The 22,527-nt window shown below is 40.6% G+C and overlaps 1 protein-coding gene across 1 annotated transcript in view; it reads left to right on the forward strand.

Annotated features, from left to right (window-relative positions):
* Window positions 1–21,217, forward strand: part of COLEC12 (collectin subfamily member 12) — a 98,069-nt gene extending 76,852 nt beyond the window's left edge. The window contains exons 3-10 of the mRNA XM_040550176.1: window positions 1,263–1,385; window positions 7,420–7,518; window positions 10,140–11,186; window positions 12,601–13,089; window positions 13,525–13,661; window positions 14,477–14,586; window positions 16,285–16,430; window positions 17,619–21,217. Of these exons, the coding sequence (XP_040406110.1) occupies window positions 1,263–1,385; window positions 7,420–7,518; window positions 10,140–11,186; window positions 12,601–13,089; window positions 13,525–13,661; window positions 14,477–14,586; window positions 16,285–16,430; window positions 17,619–17,638 (2,171 nt within the window). The 3' untranslated portion in view covers window positions 17,639–21,217. The remainder of the gene's footprint in view (window positions 1–1,262; window positions 1,386–7,419; window positions 7,519–10,139; window positions 11,187–12,600; window positions 13,090–13,524; window positions 13,662–14,476; window positions 14,587–16,284; window positions 16,431–17,618) is intronic.
* The last annotated feature ends 1,310 nt before the right edge of the window (window positions 21,218–22,527 follow it).

Below are 22,527 nucleotides of genomic sequence, written 5' to 3' on the forward strand. Positions count from 1 at the left end.
CTTAACGTGCTGTGTCGGTCACCAGTCCTCAGTGAGCCGAGGGTAAGAGGCCTGTGCTTTTCTCTTAAGAAACACAAAATAAAAACAGCTCTGCAGAGGGGCATGAGCTGGGAAAAGTAAAATCAGCTGTGGGCTAGGCCTCAGGGGAAATATAAGTTACTCATAAAAAGCTACAGAGCAAGTCTTGATTAGTTAAGTAATCTGGTACACAGAATTTATTAGAACTTAAAGCTTTCCTGTGGGACTCCCCTAATAGTTCACAAATAGAGTAAAATATCAAAGAGATGCATATTTTGACAGACACAGAGAGCTGCATTTATCCTGGCCTATTAATGCATGTCATAAGGAGGAATAAATCCAGCCCTTTCATTTCAGTGCATTTTGCATGTTTTTACACATTCATGTTTCTCCCGAATTTCTTGGTAACTTAATGCCTCCAAAACTCTCAACCTGTTCCTGAGGAATACATTAAGAAAAGAGGAGTATTAGCTCCATGATATACTTAAAGATATCAAAACATTCTGCAAAAAGCTCGAATTTAGAATAGTAAGGGTTTGTTTTCTGTCCTTGGTTTGAGGCCCTTTTTCTTAACCATGTCTACAAGGGAAAATTCACCAGCATTCTTCTGCTGGTATGGATCTGCCAGTAGCTTTACCAGCGTAACAGCCCTTGTTCTCTTTGAAAATAGCACTCTCCAAAAATAAAAATAAAAATGAAAAAAATCAAAATAAATCTCATTATGGAAAGAAGGTGTTCACACAGCAGGCATTTGTTTTAATGGTTGCAAGGCAGGGCCTTTACCCCTATCACACTTCCACAATGCTATTTTATTTCTGTATTTTCCTTCTGCCAGAGCATCTACTGTCTCATGTTGCCTCTGCCGGCTGACTGAATGCTGAGAAAGAGCTGCCATGGTGTGATGCCTGACAGAGGATATGCTGATAAACATTTGACTTCCAAAGCTCATCACAGTCTTGTTAACAGAGTTGAAAAATAGTCCAGTCTCTCAGGAAAGCTCCAGTTTTTCCAGCAAAGAACCTACTTCTTTTCCACAGCCTAAAACCCAAAGTGACTGTATCACAGAGCTGATGCTTTAACCACTGCGGAGGTTATCCTGGAAGGCTAGGCAGAGAGACACCCATTTATCATCTGCTTACATAAATATTTTGTTTGTTAGAACACGGAGGAGAGGAAAAGGGAACATAAAACCAGCAATGTGTCCTTTTCCCTTGTTTTAAAATTCTTTAAATCTTCTTTTGCAGGTATTCAGGAGGGGACTCAATGTACCAAGTGTAAAAATAACTGGGCACTGAAGTTTTCCATCATCTTATTATATATTTTATGTGCCCTGTTAACAATTACAGTAGCCATTCTGGGATATAAAGGTATGTATGAATTGAGCGCAATATTTCTCATTCAGTCAAGCATCCAAGAGCACTTCCATGTACTAGATAAGCAATTTATCACGTTTTCACCTTAAATATTCACCTTTGGCAATGTGGTTTGTTGTACACACATGGCAACAAACCTCAGCCTTATATTTTCATTTTCAAACAATTGTGAAGTTTTCAAATTAGATTAGAAATTTGAAAAGAGGAAAAAAAGTTAGAACAAATTGATTGTCCTTCCACCATGAAGGAGTAGCCTTAATTTCATTGAGCCCTTTTACATGTATCAGCACCTTTCCAGAGCAAATGTCCTTCTTAGTGGGAGAACCAGGAATATTTATCACAGGAATAAAGTGTAGGATCAATATTACTTTGAAAAATCTGGAAGAAAGATTGAAGCAAGAGATGCCAATTTATTGAGTTACCTACAATTATTTTGATGAACAAAGATGCTTAGAAGCTTTTGACAGTAATTTCAAAGATTCTGACATTTTGGCAACCCAGTAATGAAGGAAAGTTGATTTTTACAAGTCCATGGTACAGCACATTGGAAAGCATAGCTTAAAATTCCCATACCAAATGGGGACTAATTAACAGTAGCAACTTAGATGTTCTTATGAATGAATCAATGTAAATGTCTGCTTGTTGTGCAGTCACAGCTATAAATTAAATAAATTAGATGTGAAGTTCTTGACAGAAAAAGAAAGTGAATAACATTATTTTGAGCATTATAGTAGGACACTGCAGCATGTTGTGGAGAAAACTAAGCTAGCTCTAAACTAGCTGCTTGAGTACAACTCTCAGTTGTAGCTTCAAAACCCCTCCAAGAAGCTGGGTCAAATATTCATGTGATGAGCATGCAGTGCATCCTGTGCCGCTAACAGCTGTGCTCGTAGCATAACTGACATCATCTCTGGTCCTTTGCCAGTGAAAGAAAAGGAAATTGTAGAAATAGAAAGGGATAAATACTTATTTGAGAGGATTCACTAGAGTTTTGAGTGGGAAGAAAATGAAAACTGCTTGGTTTAGGTAGAAAATTTAACAAGGGAGATGATAGAATGTGAAGAACAAATATTCTATCAGAATAGATATATTCTTTTTTTACTATAAAGCAGACAGAATGTGGTAAATTAAAATAAAATGTAAAAAGCAGTATAGTTGCTCAGATATTCTCCTGAAGAATGTGTAAGTGGTTTCTGAAAGGAAGATTCTGAGGATAAAGATTCTTCAGGATTCGAAAAGTTGTTCTTGATCTATAAGAATGAGATAGGTTATACTGACTAGGGGAGGACAGACTTAGGCCTTTTGCAGGTATAAATCTGCAGAGCTCTGCTTCCAGCGAGTAAGAATGTGATCTTTCCAGGCTATAAACCAGACACTAAACGCCTGGGATTTAGCGGAATTTTCCTCAAGAGCGTTTTATTACACGGTTGTCAGTTCTGGGGCTTACTAGGAGAATCGGACCTCACTTGGCATCAGAAACGGCACATCAAGTTGCAGGGACCATTGCTCTGTATCTCGCTTTGGCAAGCATTTGCTCCTATATGTGTAGGAAGCAATAGCAATAAGGAAACTGTCCAAAAAAATCTCTTTGGGAGTTTCTCTTCTTCATTTCAGTCCACGGTTTTCCAGCTTCTTTCTCCATGGGCCTGCAGCACAGTCTTTTCCACAAGCTTTGCTCTCGTCTTGAGGCCCCTTCTTTGCTACACTCAGTTCTGAACCTGTTTCTTGCTCTGACTAGTTACTCATGCCTGACCAGGGACTAGTCTTTCTGTTACAGCCACATTTATCCAGGGTAAGGACAAAATAATTTCCTCACCCATAGAAATGAGAAAAGGAAAATAGAAACGTGGGTAATGCACATCTACACTGACCTTAGGACATCTTGGTAACCACTCCACCTGAATTCCAAGAGAAAGGCATACATTGAAAAAAAGTCCTTTTTGGTCCAAAGAATCCCTTCAGAAACTCCAAAGCAGCAAGCAGACATATGTCAGGTATTAATTTCACCCTTTGTACCTTGCAGCTTAAGAGCTTTGTCTCCACAGTGCCTAAAGCGCTAATTTGCAGGGAAAACATGAGCTACACAAAGCCCCAACTGACAGTACATATTCAAAGGAATTACTGCAATATTTTTCTTAGTTGGGAAGGAATTAGGCCTTAAAGGAAGAACAAAACTCAAAATAAAATTTTATAAAGCTCTTGAACTCTCCCCTCTGCATCAGTTTGGCTTGTCTTTTTTATTGCAATATTACACTGAAAGAAGGAATTCTGCTGGCATCAGGGATTCTTGCAGTCTCCTAGCTAAGTTTCCATTAAATTTGCCTCCCACACTTATGTTTATAAAGCCCCAAACTACTTTTAAAACTTTCATTTCCTACATAGTATTTAGATATCCTTTGTGATTTAAAACATTAAAACTACTAATCAGTGGATTAAATATGGCAGACAAAAAATAACTCAATGGGAGGCAAAGTCAACACAGAGCAAACCTCTAAATTGGTGGTAAAAATTACATAGTAGGTTGGAGAAACCTGAAACCAAAACATGAATTAAATACCCAGGTCATGAAGGAATAAAAAATGAGTTTACTATTAGTCTGCTTTAGAAGAAATATTAAATTGTTGTTTTAAAACATTAATAAAGGAATCTGTAATTTTTTTAACATACTTTCTTAAATTAAATGTGAAAATACAAAGCTATAATTTTTCTGGCATCAGGCAGTGTCAGGTTAAGGTGAATGGTTTTTCTGTGACTCACTCCATTAAGGGAAGCTACCATGCTCTGTTTGAATTTCTGGTAGTTTTCAGTCGCTGGTCAGTTTGGTGGTTGGAGCTAATGCCAGGCAGGAAAGGCATTCTCAATAATAGGACGCCCGTCCATGCTACTGTTTTTGAATGCAAGAGCACCAAAAGCAGCTTTGACCGTGGGCCTGTATTCATTCTCTCCACAGGGCAGTAGCAGGAAGGGCTGCAAGAAGGTAAATAAGCCACAGCTTGCTTGGGGAGAGAGTTTGGGCAGGAGACAGGTCAAGACCCCCAGGTCTGCAGTTTGCTTGACAGTGGAGGTTAGATCCTGCCCCTGTACAAAGCAAATACATACAGACTTGCCCTCTGAGGGGAAACAATTAAAATAAAGGAAATGGTTTGCCTGATAAAAACTAATTCTGCACTCGACATCAGTTAATCTGGGTAAGACATCAACAGCCTAATGTCATGTAGACAAAAATCACCGCCTTGTGAGCAGCCTTCTCTTTACAGCCTCTAAACTAGCATCTTCCTGCTAAGCATCATGTCAGCCCCTCCTGACCCAGGGCTGCTGCCTGGTCCCCAGATACACAGCAGAATTAAAAGCTGCTACCTTCTGCAAGGTGCTGGGAACTGAAAGACCCTTTAACAGTGATCCTTTGCAATCTCAAAGTCCTGGCATGGTCTTCCACACATGCTACAGCCAGTTGTCAATAATACCAGTAAGGCGTCTGATTGAATTGCTGCTTCAACAAAATTTGGGGCTGTTTTACACAAAGAACATTCATGCTACAGAACACTTTCAGTCTTTTTAGTGTGGGCTTTTTTTCTTCTTTTTTTTTGTGGCAATGCAAATACCATATGCTGTTGTATCTGCAATTCCATCCACTCTCACCACCTGCCAGTGCAGGCTACTACATATTGATAGGATTTCTACTACTTTCATTTGCTTTGGGCTCTTCAGGGCAATACTTTAATATAAGTTTCCAGTGTTAGATTTCATTCAGCCATGACAACATTCTTGTTGTTATAGGGCAGCATAAAGCCTCTGGTTTACAAACTTTAGATCTGAAATACAGGCTGTCACTCACTTGAACTGCAAAAGGAAGTAACTACATTTTCCTGTCATTGCTGTTACATATATCCATTTGCCAACTCCAAGTGTGCTGCATAACTGGAGCAAACAGATGAGTATTACACTGAATTTGAATTAACGTAGGCAATGTGACATTGGTAGTCAAGGCAAAGATTCAGCAAAAACATTTGGAGTGGCACTGCTTTTTAAATCCAGATCCTTTCACTGGGTCCTCTGTGACTGCCCAAAGTGAGCCATGTCCTTCACAGTGACTGTCCATAAACAAAGCAGAACATCGCAGACTGAACAAGGAGTTGCCTAGAGCTGGCCAGAAAGAAACACTAAGTATGGTCCACACGCTCACTGTATATGATATGTGCATCAGTAGAGTAGGAGGAGTAACTGAAGGACCTCTGCTGATCTGGGCTCCAGCCTGGAAGACAGTCAGGTAGGACAAAGAGATGATCAGCTCTGGCTTCATTTAGGAAAAATGGCACACAGTGTTTTGACAAGTACCTTTAATAGGCAGAAGAAAAGTGAAACTTTAGTGCTATACTGGGAGGAAAAATTATTTCTAGAGCAGATGTTATTGAGCAATGGCCCCCCGAAAAAGCAAATCCATTGTTGCAGCCTGGTAATTAGCAGGACAGCTGCCATCATCTCAGACACTGAAATCTGCACCTTGACTCTATGTTAGTGCGCACACGGAGCTTCTCTTTTACTAGGGGTTGTTAGCAGCACAGAAAGGAGAAGGAAGGTAATTCACTGTAGAATGGTCGTTCACTCTGAAAATCTTGAGAATTTTTCTCTGTTGCAACTCCACTTACCTCAGTAGAGTTACTCCAGAGATAATCTTGGTCTGCTGTTTGTCCTGTTGGTTTGGGGAAGCATTAGAAGCCTGCTGTGTATCTGTGGTACCCATAGTCAGAAAAACAAGGGGAAAAGTTAATGAAGAAGGAGCAATTGGTGGATTAAACTCCAAAGGTCCGGGATTCTTGTGGTTCCTCATACAGTAGCAAAATATTCCCTAAATTTCCACTTCTAGTAAAAAACAATTCCTTACATAGCAAAAACTTCTATGATCCTGTTTCATGGCTGCAGATTACCTCACAAACAAAAAGAGTTAGTGGAATCCCCTACCCCACACGGGCCTACAGAATTGGTTTTGCCAAATAAAAATGTGGGAAACACCTTCCTTCTTCTGTCTGAAGGGAGGGCTGGCACGATACTGCGTGCAGCCTCTCCCAGGGTTGGTACAGATTTGTTCTGCTCCCAGTGTAACCAAAGCGCCAAATAATCAGGGGATGAGAAGTTTGTGCCCCTGGTTGTGGTTTGAATGCAAAAGCATGTTAGAGTAGGTTTGGTGTGGAAGCTGAAGGCAGCTCCTAGCCTTGCAAACATTTCACTACATACTTTTGTCACTAGAAACCACTCCATGCTCTTTATTTGTTGCTCTTTTCCCATTTCTATATCAGTTCCATCAAATCATCAGATTGTCTCAGTGACAAGACAGTGACTCAGACATTACAAAATAAAGAGCTCATCAGCGGAAGCCATAAATCTGTACTTGCTGACTGGCCACCATTTCAATCTTAATGAGTCAGAAGGGTTTCAAGACCATTTTGAGTGATCTGTACCATTATCAAGATGTTTAAAAGTTTGTCCCAGCCGTATTTAATAATTATGTCTTCCAACTGCTATCTCAGACCAGAGATTGCTAGCCAGGAGGCAATTCTTAATGATTAAAAGGCTCAGGAAAGAAAAAAAAAATCTTCAAGGAGAGATAGCTCATAGCAAAATAAAAGGAAGTTTTCTCACATGTCTGAGCCTTTAGCAACCAACCAGTCTATGTTTACCACACAACACTGTGCTTGTAAGCATGGAAGTGCCATAAAAAGACTTGGTTCATGAGGAAAACTCACAAAGAGGGATTTTCTCATTCATAAGGAAGATTGCTCCTGAGCAAACAAATGTGTGGGGACTGTCATCAGAGTGAAGAACTGGAGGGCTGCTGGGTTCCACCAGCAGATAAGAGTTCATCTCTCCAACATTTCACGGAACAGCAGAATGTAGTGCAAGCAAGGCAATTTTCAGGCTTTTATTTTGTTTTATATTAGTGATGTTCTTTTGGTTTGCTTTATAGTTTACTAGACTTTTTTCATAATTGTACTTCTCTTCTTTGCATAACACACTGTTCTCTTTTCCCTAGTTGTAGAAAAAATGGACAATGTGACAGGTGGCCTGGAAACATCCCACAGAAGATATACAGAAAAGCTCACAGAGGTGGAGAGTGGTCTGAAGAAATTAGGTAATCTACATGCTATCAAAGCCCCTTTGTATTCTGTCTTTGAGATGTTCTCCTGGAAGATTGTGGCCAGAAATTTGTCAGAAAAAAACTCTGGCTATGACAAGATACAGCACTTCTATTCCAATTTCTCAAGTACTTGGGAAAACACTTAGTAAAATTAATACCATCTCTACCCAGGACATCATTTTAAGAATACTTTAGTATTTGCAGTTCCCACTGAAATCACTCTGAAATCATCTATACTTAAAAACACACTTAAAAGTTGTCCTCAGGAGAGAGTCTTCTCTGAGTTAGAAATGCAAAATATAGCAGAAGCTGTTCCACAAAACAAGACATTCTGCATAAAATGAATATCTGTTATCTAGTCATCTTGATGCTGGTTTAGCCTTTAAGATTCAAAACTGATGGCCATTGTAAGGGGTGCACAAATAGTCAGCTGTTCAAAACTCTTACGTCTGAGGCAAGTTGATAACTTCCATAAAACGTGTCTGAATCATCTCAGGGAATTCAAAACACGAAGTTGTTATGAGTTCATGTCTCTCAAGTGTTATTATGGTTCTCAAATTTCAGGAAGATGGAAAAAGATCATGAGTAAGGATTCTACTCACTATATTTACATTTCTACCTTTCTTACTTGTCTGGAAAACCAGCAGAGCTGTTTATTATCAACTTATAGGTACATAGACTTAGAGTTTATATAATTAGGTTTTATGTAAGTATTGATATGCACATACATGCATGTGCTGATGGAAATAAATTTTGTTTAGCTTCATAAACCATATATTGAGATATGTAGCTCTTCTAAAATTGACTAACTTGCAGCTTGATTGTAATTTTTACAGCTTTTTTCCTCGGAAAAAAAGCCTGTATTCTGAAGTATTTACACGCTGCATTTAGTTCAAAGACGTGGGATAATTCAGTGGCATGTACTTTTGCTGATACATACATAGAAGTAAACGTTACACCTTAAAGCACATGCAACCTTTTGTGTTTTTTCTTCTGATTAAATTAATTGCAACTTGGAGCACCTTTGATTCAATTCATCCCAGACATTTTTACACGCTGCTGGATGGATGGCCAGTGAGATGCTCAGGACAGTCAGTTCCCAATTAAGTGGACTTGCTATTGAGGAAATTAAAAAAAGTTACAGGGCAGTTTTGTGGGTGGCATAAAGGTAAGAGAACTGTTGTAGGGTTGGAGGGATACCAGCATGTGGTAAATGAAAGGCAGGCCTTCAGGGATTAGCTGTATGTGGACCTGGCAGTTGTCAGATCTGTGTGAGGAACACAATATAATTTGAGCTGCGACTGAGAGGTAAACATAGAGTCAGAGCTGAGAAGATCCTGGAGCGAGACAGAGGAACTGTGCTTGGGAACATGTCCATCCATGAAAGGCTCCATAAACACTTCAGACTGAAGTCTCCCTCACAAGTCACCATTTACTGTTAGCCATCAGGACTCATACAAACACAGGAGAAAGCTCCATACAGAGCCGTATTCATAGTTTATGAAAAACATCCTACCCTCTCTTGGAGACATCTGAAATAATGAACTTCAGACTGTAATTCATAAGTATAGCTATACTTAGATGGTACAAAAATATATGGACTGTGTGTAGCAGAGGGAAGTGATTGAGGTCAAGAAAGGGAATCTTCCCTCAAAGTGAGTGTTGACTGCTTATTTATTTGGTTTCTGTGTCCTGGATGATGAGCTGTGCAGCCTCAAAAGCTTAATCACACTCAGACAAGCTCCCAGAAGAATACTGTAGAGCAGTGCAAGCAAGAGCTGAGATGTTCCTCAGTGATTAGGGTTTTGCCTTCCTGAAACACAGAACATGAGGAAACAATAACAGCAAAAGAAATGTCATTAGAAGCAATAGTGGTATGTTTGAGAGAAAAAAAAAAAAAAGGAAATCGTACCATATCCTGTCATGTCTGGAGTACCCTGCTGGCAAAGCTTTTGTCTCTAGCCAGACTGTTTTAAAATAGGTATTAGAACTATTTTAAAACTAAAACCAAGATTTAAAAAAAAAAAAGATGAGAAAAAAAAAAAGAAAAGAAAAAGAAATATACGTACTAAATCACTATGAAGATACTCCACCTGGCAGAAGAAGGAGGAAGAAAATATGATGTGCTAGAATTTACTTCTGAGGTTTCAGCAAAAGCCAGCTGTAACTTCAAAACATAAACCTTCTGATCCCTCTTTAGTATTTTGAATTCTGTTTACCATTCAGTTTTCATTCAAAATGCAAGCACTGTGTGACTGTGTATATTCATCATAGTTTCTAAGAGTAGGTTTTCCCATATATGACAACAGAATCACCATTTTGCTCTCCTCAGCAACACACAAGGTCTTCGTCTATTTGACTTCTACTCTGTCTAGTGACAAAACTTTCTTTAGTGTTTTTTTTTGTCTGGAAAATATATTGTAGAAGTTCTATTGACAGAACATTGGACAGCCCTACTGTACTTAAAATATATTGTAATTTTTAATACTGTGTTTTAAAAAACTCATCCTAAAGCTTTTCTTTTCTTTTCTTTTCTTTTCTTTTCTTTTCTTTTCTTTTCTTTTCTTTTCTTTTCTTTTCTTTTCTTTTTTCTTTTTTTTTTTCCTGTACAACAGATGACCAAGCTGGACAAAAAGCCATGAATACTAACACTGAACTGTCTAGCTTCAGATCTGACATTCTGGCTCTTCGTCAGCAGCTGCATGACATTGCAGAGAAAACTACCAGAAACAAAGATACACTGGAGAAGCTGCAAGAGTCTGGAAATGTGCTAGATGATAGACAGAGCCAAATGAGAAGTGCCTTAGATAGTAACTCTTTCATGATCATCAGTGTCAATAAGACTCTTCAGGCATATACTGGCTATATCAACAATCTTCAACAAGACACAAGCGATATCCAAACAAATTTGCAAAACCAAGTGCATTCTCATAATGTGGTCATCATGAACCTCAACAACTTAAACCTGACACAAATACAGCAAAGAAATCTTATCGGTGTCCTACAGAAGTCAATGGAAGATACGAGTTTGGCTATTCTAAGAATAAAGAATGACTTTCAAAATCTGCAGCAGGTTGTCCTTCAGGCCCGGAAGGACACTGACTGGCTTAAGGAAAAAGTACAAAATTTACAGACTTTGGCTGCCAACAACTCAGCATTGGCAAAAGCTAACAATGATACACTTGAAGACATGAACAATCAGCTCAGCTCTTTCAGCGGGCAAATGGAGAACATCACCACAATTGCCCAAGCCAACGAACAAAATCTGAAGGATCTCCAGGAACAGCATAAAGAATATGAAAACAGAACTTCTGCCAAATTCAACCAGCTAGAAGAGAGGTTCCAGGTCTTTGAGACTGATATAGTTAATATCATTAGTAACATCAGCTACACTGCTCATCATCTACGGACACTGACCAGCAATCTCAATGAGGTCAGGACAACATGTACAGACACCTTAAGTAAACATTCAGATGAGCTGATTTTTATGAACAGCACACTAGCCAATATTCGTTTAGACTCTGCATCTCTGAAGATGCAACAGGATTTGATGAGGTCAAGGTTAGATGTTGAAGTTGCCAATTTGTCAGTAATCATGGAAGAAATGAAGCTGGTAGATTCCAAACACGGCCAGCTCATCAAGAACTTCACTATCCTACAAGGTATGCAGGTTCTCTAGTGATGACCATAACAGTCTTTGATGAATTCCTGTTTGCAATACATTAGTTCTGTGGAAGTTAGTGCATGTTGGTACCCAGTCCTGGGGTTTTCCATTATCTAATACTCAATTTTGGGAGTTTATATGTAGCCTGAATTTTCCTTACTAATTTTCGTATGACTTCTTTACATACCTAGAATGGGGATGTTATAAAAGAAGGTTCTGACTTAGCAAATTTTTTTTTCTGACTGACTGCATGGATCTGCTTTTCATTTACTTTCTAAAATAAGCCAGTGAAGGTGTGGAACCTCAAAAAACCAATCCCTGCTAAGGAGGAAATGGCTTAAAAATATATATTGGACTATTCCCAGAAAGGTCCACCCTTACTGAAAAACGAGTTGCTATTTTACTTTAAGCCAGTTGTTAGTCTGCCAGAAAACATCCTCCTTTGCTTAGTTTTGAATCCTGGGATACTTTATTTCCTTCAGAAATAAATAGCATCAAGTTTAGGAGGTTTCTCCCAACTAAATGAAAAGATCGCTCATATTGCCAACCTGATGGGAACCAGCCAGGCTTAAAATTCTAATCATAAACAAAAATTTGCTGTTCCAAATAGACTACGCCTGAATTAGAGCCAAGATTGCAAGTCAGTAACCTTAAGCTTTTTCATTTAAACCAGGCCTAAGTGACTCTAGTTGAAGAATTTGTCTCTGAAGGAGTTTAAATGATGTTGAGTTGGGGAAAATATGTATGTATATGCAAAGTATTTACTCATCCATGAATAGAATCCAGAATTATTTTGTTGTTTATAAATGAAAACTGCCACAATATTACCATTTCCTACCATGTGTATTGTTCTGTTTCCTGTTATAACCTGCAAACTAATGAATAGTACTAGCCTTTCCCATAACTGTCCTATTGCACACTTTCCATCTTTTTTGTCTCTTTTTGACGACCCGTTAGTGACAGAGTAAGAAAGAAGGCGTTACAGGAGTGTTGCTGTAGTCCTGTAGTCTAAGAGAGGAAGGAGGAAAAAGGAGTGTAGCGGAATAGGAGAATGGGAGCATCAACACACAGTACTGCATGAATAACCAGCACAGAGCATGTGTTGTAGGGACTGGCACCTCAGCTGGTCACCTGGGGCATCACGGCACTGTCCGGTTCACTGGACAAGGTGCATCAGATGATTTTCTTCTGAATCTTGTATTTCATGTAGGCTTAGGAAAGAGAAATTGTGTATAATGCCTGAGAAGCAGATGTATTTTTACAAGTACTGTTCAAAGTAGGTGTTAGCCCAGTTTTCACAGTGCTGCATGTCCAGTGTCGCTGGTCTGAGGTATATTAAGCAAGAACCCCGAATGGCCTTTTTGTTTTGTTGTCTGTCTGTATCCCCACTTTGACTGCTTACATTATTTCAGGCCCTCCTGGTCCAAGGGGACCTAAAGGTGACAGAGGCCCACAAGGCCCTCTTGGCCCTGCTGGCCTAAAAGGACAAAAAGGAGAAAAAGGAGAGCCTGGACCACCAGGACCTGCAGGTGAAAAGGGTCCACCTGGGCCAATTGGGCCACCAGGAGAAAAAGGAGGGAAAGGTTCAAGAGGATCACCGGGCTCCAAAGGTCAGAGAGGTTCTCCTGGCAAGACGGGTCTGCCTGGACCAAGCGGAGACCCAGGGCCACCAGGGCCACAAGGCAAAGATGGTCCACCTGGGCCACAAGGCCCACCAGGATTTCAAGGCCTACAAGGAACTGTGGGAGAGCCAGGAGTACCAGGACCTCGAGGACTACCTGGGCTACCTGGAGTCCCTGGGTTGCCTGGCCCAAAGGGCCCACCTGGCCCACCAGGGCCACCAGGTCCCGGGATGCCAATGGCACTACAGAGTGAACCTACGTCGGTGCCTGAGGCTAACGGTAAGCTATCGAAACACCGCGTGTATCTTTTACTGAGATCCAAATATATCTAGCAGAGGGTGCACACCAAAGTTACTGGTTCAAATAACCTCTGCTACATTAGACTCAATCTTTGAGATTTGTCATAAAGAGCCCTGTCAAATGAAGCTATGCTTGTTGATCTTCAGACGCATGACCTGAATCTAAGTTAATATTTACAGCTAAAGAAAAATCAGTTGTATGAGTAATAAATAATCACCTTGACCACACAGTTTAACCTTGATTTCACAGTGTCAGGACCTTGGTAAATAAATTCTCAAATATCTAAGTATTTTATATGGCAGCACATTGTAGGTGGGTGTGGGATCCTCCATTTATTATTGGCCAAATGCAGGAAATTACCACTAGCTCATTGATTTCAGTAACTGGTTTAATGCAGAAAAATTCACATCATAGGTTGTTCTCCTCATTGGAAGAACTATACAGAAAAGTGCTACTACTTTTCAATTGAAAGAGAAATCTTCGACGAGGCAAAGTTATTCTGTGAAGAGAAGGCATCACACTTGGTTATCATAAACAACAAAGAAGAACAGGTAACTAGGTTTTGTTTCTGTTTCTCAAGGAGAGTCTGAGATTAGTTAACATGTGGAAGCCACAGGGCAAGTGGGAAGCTGAAAGCATCATGAATTCATATAGTGAAGGAGACACAGTGGTTGACTCCAGTTATCATTTTATCCACCTTCTGCCTGCTCAGCAGTTATTCCATGTGCAGAAGGACAGTGTGAGCAGAGCAACTCAACCTGAAGGTGGTGGGAACAGAGCACACAGAAAGGCTGGTGAGAATTGGAGGTTTGAACCTTTGGAGATGCAGTCCAGTATGCCTTGCATATCATCCAAAATGGGGGGGAGGTCTGCAGTGTTGAAAATAATTTATTTTTAAATTCCCTTTTAATATATGCAGCCTAAGACTTCGGTGACACAAGTGTTTTTAATATAACTATGTAAATCTAGCTGTACTTTTAGTACTGTTCAACATAATTATTCAGTGGCTGTGTGGCAGCGGGAACATCAAGATATAATTGCTTACTGTGTGGGGTTTTTGGTGGTTTTGTTGGTTTTTTTGTTTGTTTGTTTGTTTGTTTGTTTCAATTTATAGCTATAAGATGTAGGCTGTGACTTTATGTCAATCTAATTTTGATGATTAGCCCTCTCTACTGCACCTGCAGGTAGCACTATGGATTCTAGGCAGCGGGTCACAAGGCAAACTCCTGAAACCTACCTTCAGCTTAGAAAAATTCCTCTGGCCATTCCTACTCTGATAGCAAAGATGCTCATGAAGCCAGAGTATCTTATTAGCTCCAAAGACTGTTGTGTTTGCATGTTATGGACTAAGATCTTCCTTCCACAGCAATGGATAAAAAGGCAGATTTCAGGGAAAGGCAGCTTCTGGATTGGACTTACAGATTCAGAGAAGGAAAATGAATGGAGATGGCTGGATGGATCCTTACCAGATTACACGTACGTAAATAAAAACAATAGTGTTTATTTTCTGCAGATGCTACCACTCTTGCTGACACTTCTAAAAACAGCATCTAGAAATTATACAGTGGATCCAGAGCTTTGTAGATGCCAATGAAATAATTCTTCACTGAGGATGCTGTTGAACTGTTTTTTTTCTCTCTGCCTTCTCCATGCACACAGCTTTATTTCCTTGCCAGGAGGAAAACTGAACACTGAATGAAAGAATCACATAACTACACAGCACTGCGTTTCTTGCCAAAACATTTGCTCCTGACTTTTATTACAAAGTTGAGATGGAAAGCACAGACTTTTTTCTGTCTTGGTTTGATTTTTCCTTATTTGCATTACAACTGGCTATAAATAGAGTGCTCGTTCTGATAAAAAATGACCAGCTTTCAGATAAAGCCCAAATCCAAGTGGAAAGCATTAAACATAAGGAAAATGCATGAAATTAGCGTGTCTAAGCTTTGGCCATCTGAGAACTGAATTGGCAGCTCTCCAGGAATCCTAGGGCTACACCTAATTTGTCCTAAATGGAACAGATTGCAACCACCCAAATTTTTAATACCGAGGAGCGGACTGAAGAGTTTACAGATCTGAGCATGCTGTGCAGCAGAAAAACAGGCTCACTCTGTCAGATGTTACGAAATGATTAGCTGTGATTTCATTGGTGTTCATTTAGATGAGAAAAATGGAAAAAGTCAGATGCATTTCAAATGAGCCATAATATTTTTCCCTTTTTCTCCCTCCCTGTTTTCATTTTTCTTCCTCTTTATGGCAGCACTGTGCCCAATTTCCACTTCAGCCACTGCTTTCAACAGATTTCCACCACCCCATGGTTTTAGGTGCCCTGTAATAAACTCAGAGCTGTCAGTTACAGATTTTCAAAGTATTTCATTATTTCTGGAAAGCCATGTGTCCTCCCAGGTACCAGGTAAGATGCTATGTGTCAGGCAGGCATGTTTTCTAGCTGAGCATGGACCATATCAGCCAGCAATCACAAGCTCCAGTCAACAACCTGTTCCTTCAGGAAAATGGAGCTTTTAAGTCCCAAGGCTGGAAGTGTTTCTCACTTGTCAAACAAAAACAGGATGAGGAGGCACTTGCTGTAAGCTCTTTACATGCTGGGTTAAGTTTCACCATCAAGGCTAATAATCTCAAAAGACACGTAGATACATATTTTGTACATTCTTTATAAGCTCAAGAGTTCACTTCCTGTTGAAACACCAATCCGTAGAACAAATAAATCCTTGCTGTGCCTTCTGAGAGGGTCATCTCGGTGCAGACATTGAAGAAGGCACCGTGCTGCCATGGTTTGCAGTGCTTGCAAGCTGCCAGCTCGTCACAGTACCGTCTGCTGGCAGGAATGAAGTGCACAGGCTTTGCAGGTTTGGAACGATGCACGCGGAGCACAGAGCACACTCCCACTGTATGTGCATGTACATTCAGAAACTAAAATAAAGTTCATCGGTCTAATTTTAGGTCTTTGAGTTTTGGCAGCCCGAGGCCGAATAGATTCCCTTCTCTGTTATACATCTGTTTTCCATTTTCAACAAGAGTCATGTATTGTTTGTCTCAATGTGTATTTCCCGTTCAGAACAGATCTCATGATGTTTTTGTTAATTTCATGTGGTTGAAAAACTGTCATGTGTGCCGCATTGTGCAATAATATCTATTGCTTTTTTTTGTTGAAAGAAACTGGAAAAACGGGCAACCTGATAACTGGAGCCATGGGCATGGGCCAGGAGAAGATTGTGCTGGGCTAATCTATGCTGGGCTCTGGAATGATTTCTACTGTGAAGATGTTAACAATTTCATTTGTGAAAAAGACATGGACAAAGGTAAGCCAGGCACTTGGTTCAGTTATTTCACCCTACCCATAGCAGGCCAAATTCAAGTAAATTTTGCACAGGTAGTGGGGATATGATCCAGGCATTAAGCTCATTGCAATGGCAGCGCTAATACTTTGTGTAACGTGGATGATGGATTAATCGCACTCTGGAAAAGCAGCCTCCAGACTGACTGCAGGCATGGCATGTTCTATATTTTGGCCATCTCCTGCAGACTTGAAATGTGCCTAAAATTTCAGGCACAGTTTGACACGTGTTCCAGACCCTGGCCACAATGGGAGCTGTTTTTATAAACTCAGTGGCTAATCAGGGGGGAAAGCTGGCCATTAGGGTGGCCCAGAAAGCAGCCTTCAAAAAACAAATAGGCTCTGTTTTGAGAGTTTGTGCAACACAAAGCACTTGGTGACTGCTAAGGAGGTCTTAAAATTCCCACCAGCAATGCTGCCAGGAGATGTCTCATAGTGCAGAGAGGCTCGGTCCAAGTGGCGTGAGCAACTGCTCTGTTGCAAATAATGGCCATTGGAGTGGAGGGCTCATAAATGGCCAATATGTCCAAGCAGTCACTCAGGTGGTTGCCACAGGGGTTCTCTTTCTGGATGTACAGGCATTTCTGCAAACGGCAGAGCGCAGGTGGTTCGCGTGGCTTCTTAGAGCCCAGCCCTGCCATCATAGAGCGAGGTGGTAACTGTGTTCAGGGTGGCGCTCTGCTTAGATGTTATCGCCTACGTACAGCCTGGTGTAACATTGCTTTGCCAAGAGTGCGTGGCTGCTCCGGTTGCAAATGTGTAGGCTGAATTTCAGTGAAGGTAGATGGAAATGTCAACTACTGCCAAAAATACATCCCATCCACAAAAACATCCCCCTAAAGCAAAACAAAACAAAGTGCTGAACAAGCTTTGTGCGTGTATAACCCTGTTTGAGTGTCCAGAGTGAAGGACTGTATGTAAGTAACAACATAATGTGTCCTCATCTCCCTACATACATTTGTTATTTTAGCAAAACTTCATCGTTTACAAATATTTATCCTCCAGGATTTACAGATACTGCATATGAGTCCACTTAAATTTTTAACATACCTTGATCTCAGTAAGCTTTCTTTTCAGAAATGTGTTTAATCTTCACAAGCTTTTCATGTGATTTTTTTCTTTTTCTGTTTTTCTTTTTTCTCTCGTACTGTAGGGCAAATATTTGGAGCGTAACAGGCTGTGACTTTACAGATACCTATGTATTATGGAAATTTACTTCAAGAAAAAGAAAATCCAGGGAGAGAGCAACATTGCCTACAAAAATTGAAAACAAAACAAAACAAAAGCAAGCACTGAAAACTGGTTTAAATGCATAAAGGAATTCAGCAGCAATTCTTCTTCAGCATCCTACAATTGTTTGAGGCCTTTCTACCCACAGCATCAGGAAATACTGTTGGACTAATTCTGTTATAGATTTTCTTCCCAACCAGTAACCACATACATAAGCAACTTTTGTCTTCTGGAAGAAGACATTCTGTCAATCTGAGTAAGACTGTTGGCCACTCATCTATAGAAAAACATATAAAGCAACTGTGTACACAGTATGTTTCATTCGCTAAAATCCCAAATGTAGGAAAATTATACAGATACACGAATATATAGATTTATATAAATATATATATATAGTCCAACTCTTATCAATAATATGGAATATACTTTTAAGAGCTTTTAAAACTTTGTATTTTTGTACAAAATATTTGCTTTTTACAATTGTTCTCTTTTTTACTGACTTTTTTTTTTTTATAAATATAGTGCACAGGGGCCAAAGAAAACAATAAGGTACTAATAAATCATTAAGGTTTGCTACCAGGCCTAGTTCAGCTATAGAGAAATATTTTTCCAGGTAGAAATATTTGTACTTTCCCAGATGACTTGTTCTGGACAAATAACTTTTTAAACAGATTTTAGGTAGTGTTTTTCTTATTTTACGCAATCTAGTCTGCGTGTGTAACAACTAAGTTGACTAAGGACTAGATACTCATTGTAGCTCTGATTTCAGTCAGTGTTCCATCAGGGTACTCTGCAAAGACCATGTTAATAAAAGTTTTTTCCTTCCTTCTTTCTTGCCTTCCTGCCTACCTTCCAGCCTTCTTTCACTCATGAGGAAATGCTACAAAAGTTGAAATGTTTTCATTCCTTCGTCCTCTTGCCCTAATAGGTGCTACCCACATTGTAAGTCAAGGCCAGGGGAAGGATTTTATGGAAACAGAAACAAAAGAGCTGCACATACTAAATAAAATATGTTTCTTTTCAAGATAGATTTCAAAATTTGGTAATAAAAACATGCCATACTCAGAAAAGTCTTGCATTTCTCCAAAGTACTTTGTAAATTGATCTCTCTATTTTCTTGGACCAGTACTTCTCTCCCAAACAAACTAGAAAATAAAATATGCTACAAACAGAAAGCACTGTGGCTAAATGAGATGATATCATCAACCAGACAGTTTCCTCCACAGTCCCATGAGCCGTTGTCTAGGCAGCAGTGCTGCTTATCAGAAATTAAAAAAATTAGCGACACGTTGAAGTTCATTAGCAGAAACCCTGGTTTTGGTTCACAGTTTCTATGCTCTTCGTATGGCCACACTCTATACCACAAGGGAAGTTGTTTTGGCTTCTTCTGCTGGAGAGTTGTTTTTTCCTTTGCCTCCTGACCTGCCGTTTACCTTGGCTGAATGCAGATGAGTTTGTTGAAATATTCCAGCTCTGTTGGAAGGAGACAAGGTTTTGTACTTCAGATTTTCAAATATTGCTCCTAAGAACATCCAATTAAAGGCTGCTGCTTTCCGAAATCCCACACTCCCTCCAGTGTTCATTTTTTTTTTGGGGTGAGGGTGGGGAGAGAACGACTTTTAAAGTACAATTTACTTAAAGAAAATGCACAAAATGTTGCATTTGGGAATCTGTCCTGTGGCATATACTAGATGCGAGACAGGAACAAAATGAAAATTGCACATATATAATTAAAAGTGAAAGGTCTGTGTATTGCAGCTGCACAGACCATGTGTCTCCATCTTGGAGGCAAGGCCTTTCTTGAGATGCACTGCTTTTCCCGAGGCTTTTCTGTTGGCTTTCTCATCATGTTTCATGCCAAACGCCCTGTCATGTTGGCTCTAGGAGCTGTGTGTAGATGCATGCTGTAGTGTTTACATATATATTGTACAATGTCTATGGAGATTATGTTAAGCTGTTATATTTGGATAACGAGGTCCAAAACTATTACTTTGCACGCTCAGAGAGCCTCACAAACCATGGTGAATGAAGCTTTGCAGAGCTACACTGGATTAGAGAGCACCTCCATCTTCATTTTGGATGTTGGTGCATTTAGGTAAAATAAGTCCATCTGAGCATCTACCATGTTAGATGAAGCTCTTTATGCTTTTTACTGTTGTGATGGACCTATATCCACCCAAGAAGTTCACGACAAACCTCTGTGTAAGTCCCAGATAAACCATTTTCTCACCCTGATATCATCCTTCTCTTCCTTGAGCAATAGGAGTGATGGTACATTTCAAGATAGGGTAATCCAAGAGTCACCTCATGCCCTCCACTCCTTCTAAAGAGGTTTTCTGTGCAGATCAACAGCCATAGCTGCACTGCAAGGTTACAGGAATGGCTGTTCATCAGCCAGAGCTGCTTAGCTTGTTGAAATCTAGCATAGCAGCTAAGCTAAATCACAGGCAGTTGGGTGGTCTTCGCATGGAAATAACCATTGAACTAGGGCAGTTTAAAAATGCAACATGTTTATAAATTAAATACTTATTTCAAAGTGAATTTCAATGCTGGGTTGTAATTATCTATAATAATGCTCTAATTATCCACCTCTAACTGAGAAACAAAATGTGCCTGCTCTAAACTCTCTGTGTATTTGAAGCAAAGACTGTAGCTGTTAGTCAAAACTGGCTGGAGATGGATGCCACATTTGCATGCCTAGTGCATTCAGTCAGCCTTAAAATCTGGCTTGAGCAGCCAGGAGGGCTGAGACAGACCATCCTTCTGACCCGGTGATCCTGCAAGAGGGAAATGGAGGTGTCAAATGGCAACAAAGATTGAAATCACTGGGAGAACTGGGAGAGCGTTAAGGCAGCTCGGGAACCTGTCACAGACAGAAGAGATTGGCAAGGATGCAAGCAGGACACCAGAAGGGGCCAAGAAATCGTCACAAAAGTCAGAGCTGCCACATGGGGTCTGGAAAACATCCCTGTTAAATCTGCTTTCTGTATGGCTTGAGTGATAGCGCAGGTTGTATGGAAAGTTTTAAGTGATAGGAAATCATTTTGTCCCAGCTAGAGTTTTGGCTTTCCTTCTTATGCGCAAGTACTGTAACTTGGCATACTGAGTACACATTTCCATCGTTCTTTTTCTCATTTTACATCGAACTAAATGCAAGTTCATATCCCCTGGCAAGCACTCTGAGTGTTGCAGGAAAGGGAGAGGAAGGCAGAGGGGGTGCAAAATCATTTGTGATTTACATCCAGTGCTGGATCTCTTAAGTTCATTTCTGACTCATTTCATTAATTTATTTTGAATCACCTTCAGCTGATTGGAGCTTATAAATCTCAAAACTTTCATCCTCTTCGATGTCTATAAATAACACCTGCAGTTGTTCCAATAAAGGAAGCACTAAGTGGAAATGTAGAACCGAATGGTGTTTACTCCTGCGCGTGCTTTTGTAACCAAGAGACACACTGAGAGCTGTGTCTACAAACAGCCAGAAGCATTCATAGGCATTAAAAATCAAATTGGTGCACATTATTTGAATTAAAGCCTTTCTTCTCACTTACACCCTCCTAGTTCCAAGCATGACTGTGGCCATTTTATCCCTTAGTTGCAATTTTAGTGCATTGCTCCTGCAGTACATTAGATGCTAAAGACTTGGTTTTGAAGCTGAACAAGACAAAACGCGTCTGAGCTTCCTCTAGCAGTTCCCTGTCCTGATGGAAGAAGGCAACAAGAAGGGCCCCTGCATGAATGGTGCCTTGACCTCCGTTGAGCAGGACCCATCCTTAGATGAGCCATTATCGCGTCTGCTTTAAACGGGCTGTTTGTAACAGCTAATCTGATCCTGCTACTTCCCTCTCTCTCAAGCAGCTGACCTCCTCTTTTAATTTTCTGTTCTTGGCAGATGGCTCCTCTGTTTTTAGCAAGTAGCAGGAATTGGTCTCCGCTCACTGGCAAGGAGAGGAGCCGGTTGGAGCACGGACGCTGGCTGTCAAAGGAAACAGCTCCGCAGCCAGTAGGGGAAAGGCTGCTGAGGGGGCCGAGCTGATCCTCTTGTGAGAAAACAAAACTGTTTTTCCTCAGTGCAGCTTCCTTGGTTAGAAGCACAGCATCTCAGGCAGATGTAGCATCCAAAGGGAACAAAATGTCTCCGGCCCCAGCCTCCAGATTTGCTTTGCTTTTCTTCCCACCCTCATTCTGCAGAGGTCTCTGTGCGCCTGGGGATGTTTGCTCCTCTGTGAGCACCAGGCTGCGCCAGGAGCAGGATGTGTGCTGCATCCAAGCTCACTCCTCATCTGCTGGTAAGGAGCAGCAGTGGGACACAGCCACCTTCACCTGGCACTGCCTCAAGCCTGGGACATACAACAGCTCAGGCTGGAAGGGACCTGTCCAACCACGTCTTGAAAACCTCCAGTGATGGGAACTCTACCATGTCCCTGGGGAGGTTGTTCCAGTGACCGATTGTTCTCACTGGGAAAAAGATTTTATATCAAGAAACCTCTCCCAGAGCAACTTGTACTCTCCATGTGGCTCCTCCTTGGGAAGAAAGGGCCTCCATCCTCCTTCTAGCCACCCTTTAAGTACTGGAAAACCATGGTGGAGTCACTGCTGAGCCTTCACAGAACCAGAATAACAGTGGGACACCTTGTTTCGCCCATGGCCCAGCTAGGAGTGAGACAAGGAGGCAGCCATACAGCTCCTGGTGTGTACCCAATGTTCACACAAAGGTAGTTTGGGTATTTATAGGCTAAAAAGCATTGTGCCTGGTGGACAAGATCCTTGTTCCCTAGAAACTAGGCCTTCCTAAAACCAGAGTCCATTTGTTCATTTATCGTCTCCACCTC

The sequence above is a fragment of the Cygnus olor genome, chromosome 2 (assembly GCF_009769625.2).
Source record: "Cygnus olor isolate bCygOlo1 chromosome 2, bCygOlo1.pri.v2, whole genome shotgun sequence".
Taxonomy (NCBI): domain Eukaryota; kingdom Metazoa; phylum Chordata; class Aves; order Anseriformes; family Anatidae; genus Cygnus; species Cygnus olor.